The 1,176-nt window shown below is 52.1% G+C and overlaps 1 protein-coding gene across 1 annotated transcript in view; it reads right to left on the reverse strand.

Moving 5' to 3' along the window:
- Window positions 1-467: 467 nt before the first annotated feature.
- EMH_0021420 (uncharacterized protein) overlaps window positions 468-1,176 on the reverse strand; it is a gene marked incomplete at both ends in the record, with an annotated part of 1,280 nt that continues 571 nt past the window's right edge. The window contains 2 exons of the mRNA XM_013501765.1: window positions 468-558; window positions 679-756. Coding sequence (XP_013357219.1) covers window positions 468-558; window positions 679-756 — 169 coding nt within the window. The remainder of the gene's footprint in view (window positions 559-678; window positions 757-1,176) is intronic.

Here is a 1,176-nt window from a genome sequence, read left to right on the forward strand (position 1 = left end):
AACCCAGCGCCTGCCAACAATGTTCAAGACGTGCAGGAAACATCATGCGCATGCTGACCGACCGCTTGCCTCCCGTTGACCTTGCATTCTGCAGTGGGGTGCTATGAGAGCTTTCCCGTGAAATGCCGAGTGCGCACGAAAATATATGACGTCCATGAATTGCACATACCCCGACCCGACAAAGAGTTTAGCAAATGTGCGCAAAGCATAAGCACATGCCTCCCAGGACTTGTCACGTAAGTGCACGCCGCAATGCCGAAGCATGCCGGTCCACTAGACACAAAAGAAGAGTACTGCAAGCCCAAAACAAACTCTTACCACTTCCTGCACTGCCCCATTTGTTTGCAGACATGCATGTACGCTTCTATGGCTGAAATCACAATGCATGAAATCAAACAGTATCCACGACCACTCGGGTTACTAACTATGTGCATACTCCCTGACAAGAACAACTCGCGATCGCAGCGCTAAAGCAGGCTTAGCAACAGCACGGTCGTAGACGTGAGCACACAAACCGTCGGCGCATCCACGGGCGGACACCCGTGAGGCGAGCTTGTGCTGAAAAAAAACGAGTCAAACGTCAAACGTTTGGGAACCACTCATTAAATACAACACGTGGGGCACAAAAAACAAAACGCATGCAGCATCAGCAACTCACCTGCCCCCGAAGAGCCGTACTTTGCAGATGGGTCATTTACGCAATCCCTGAAAACTGTCGCATCGTCATCCTTCCCTGGAGCTCCGCTGCTCTCGCCCCTGCGAACCCGGCTAACACCATAGAAACGTTGGACCATACTCAATGCATCAATCACTTCTTCACAACTCAACGCCTCTACCCGTCACAATCACGCAGCATACCACACTCAACAGACACTGCTCTTGTCGGATGCTACAGGCAGCTATAGCCATTTGGTCCGTCCTACACACGCATACAGAAGAAGCAGGGGCTCCCAGGGAAAACAAATACACCAAAGCGACCAGTCCCAACTGCTCCTACCTTAGTGCCTCCACCTCTTAACACGCGACAGCATTCCAGCTTTCGCGTTCAACTCAGGCTGAACGCCGCACGCTTCAACACCTGAGTGCAACATCGCGCTCCAAAACCGCTCTACTTCTCGTGCTTCAGCCGCGACGCACACTAACCTGGTTCACGACGTCACCACAATTTTGCAACGC

Source organism: Eimeria mitis, genomic scaffold (genome assembly GCF_000499745.2).
Source record: "Eimeria mitis Houghton genomic scaffold, Emh_scaff751, whole genome shotgun sequence".
Lineage (NCBI taxonomy): Eukaryota > Apicomplexa > Conoidasida > Eucoccidiorida > Eimeriidae > Eimeria > Eimeria mitis.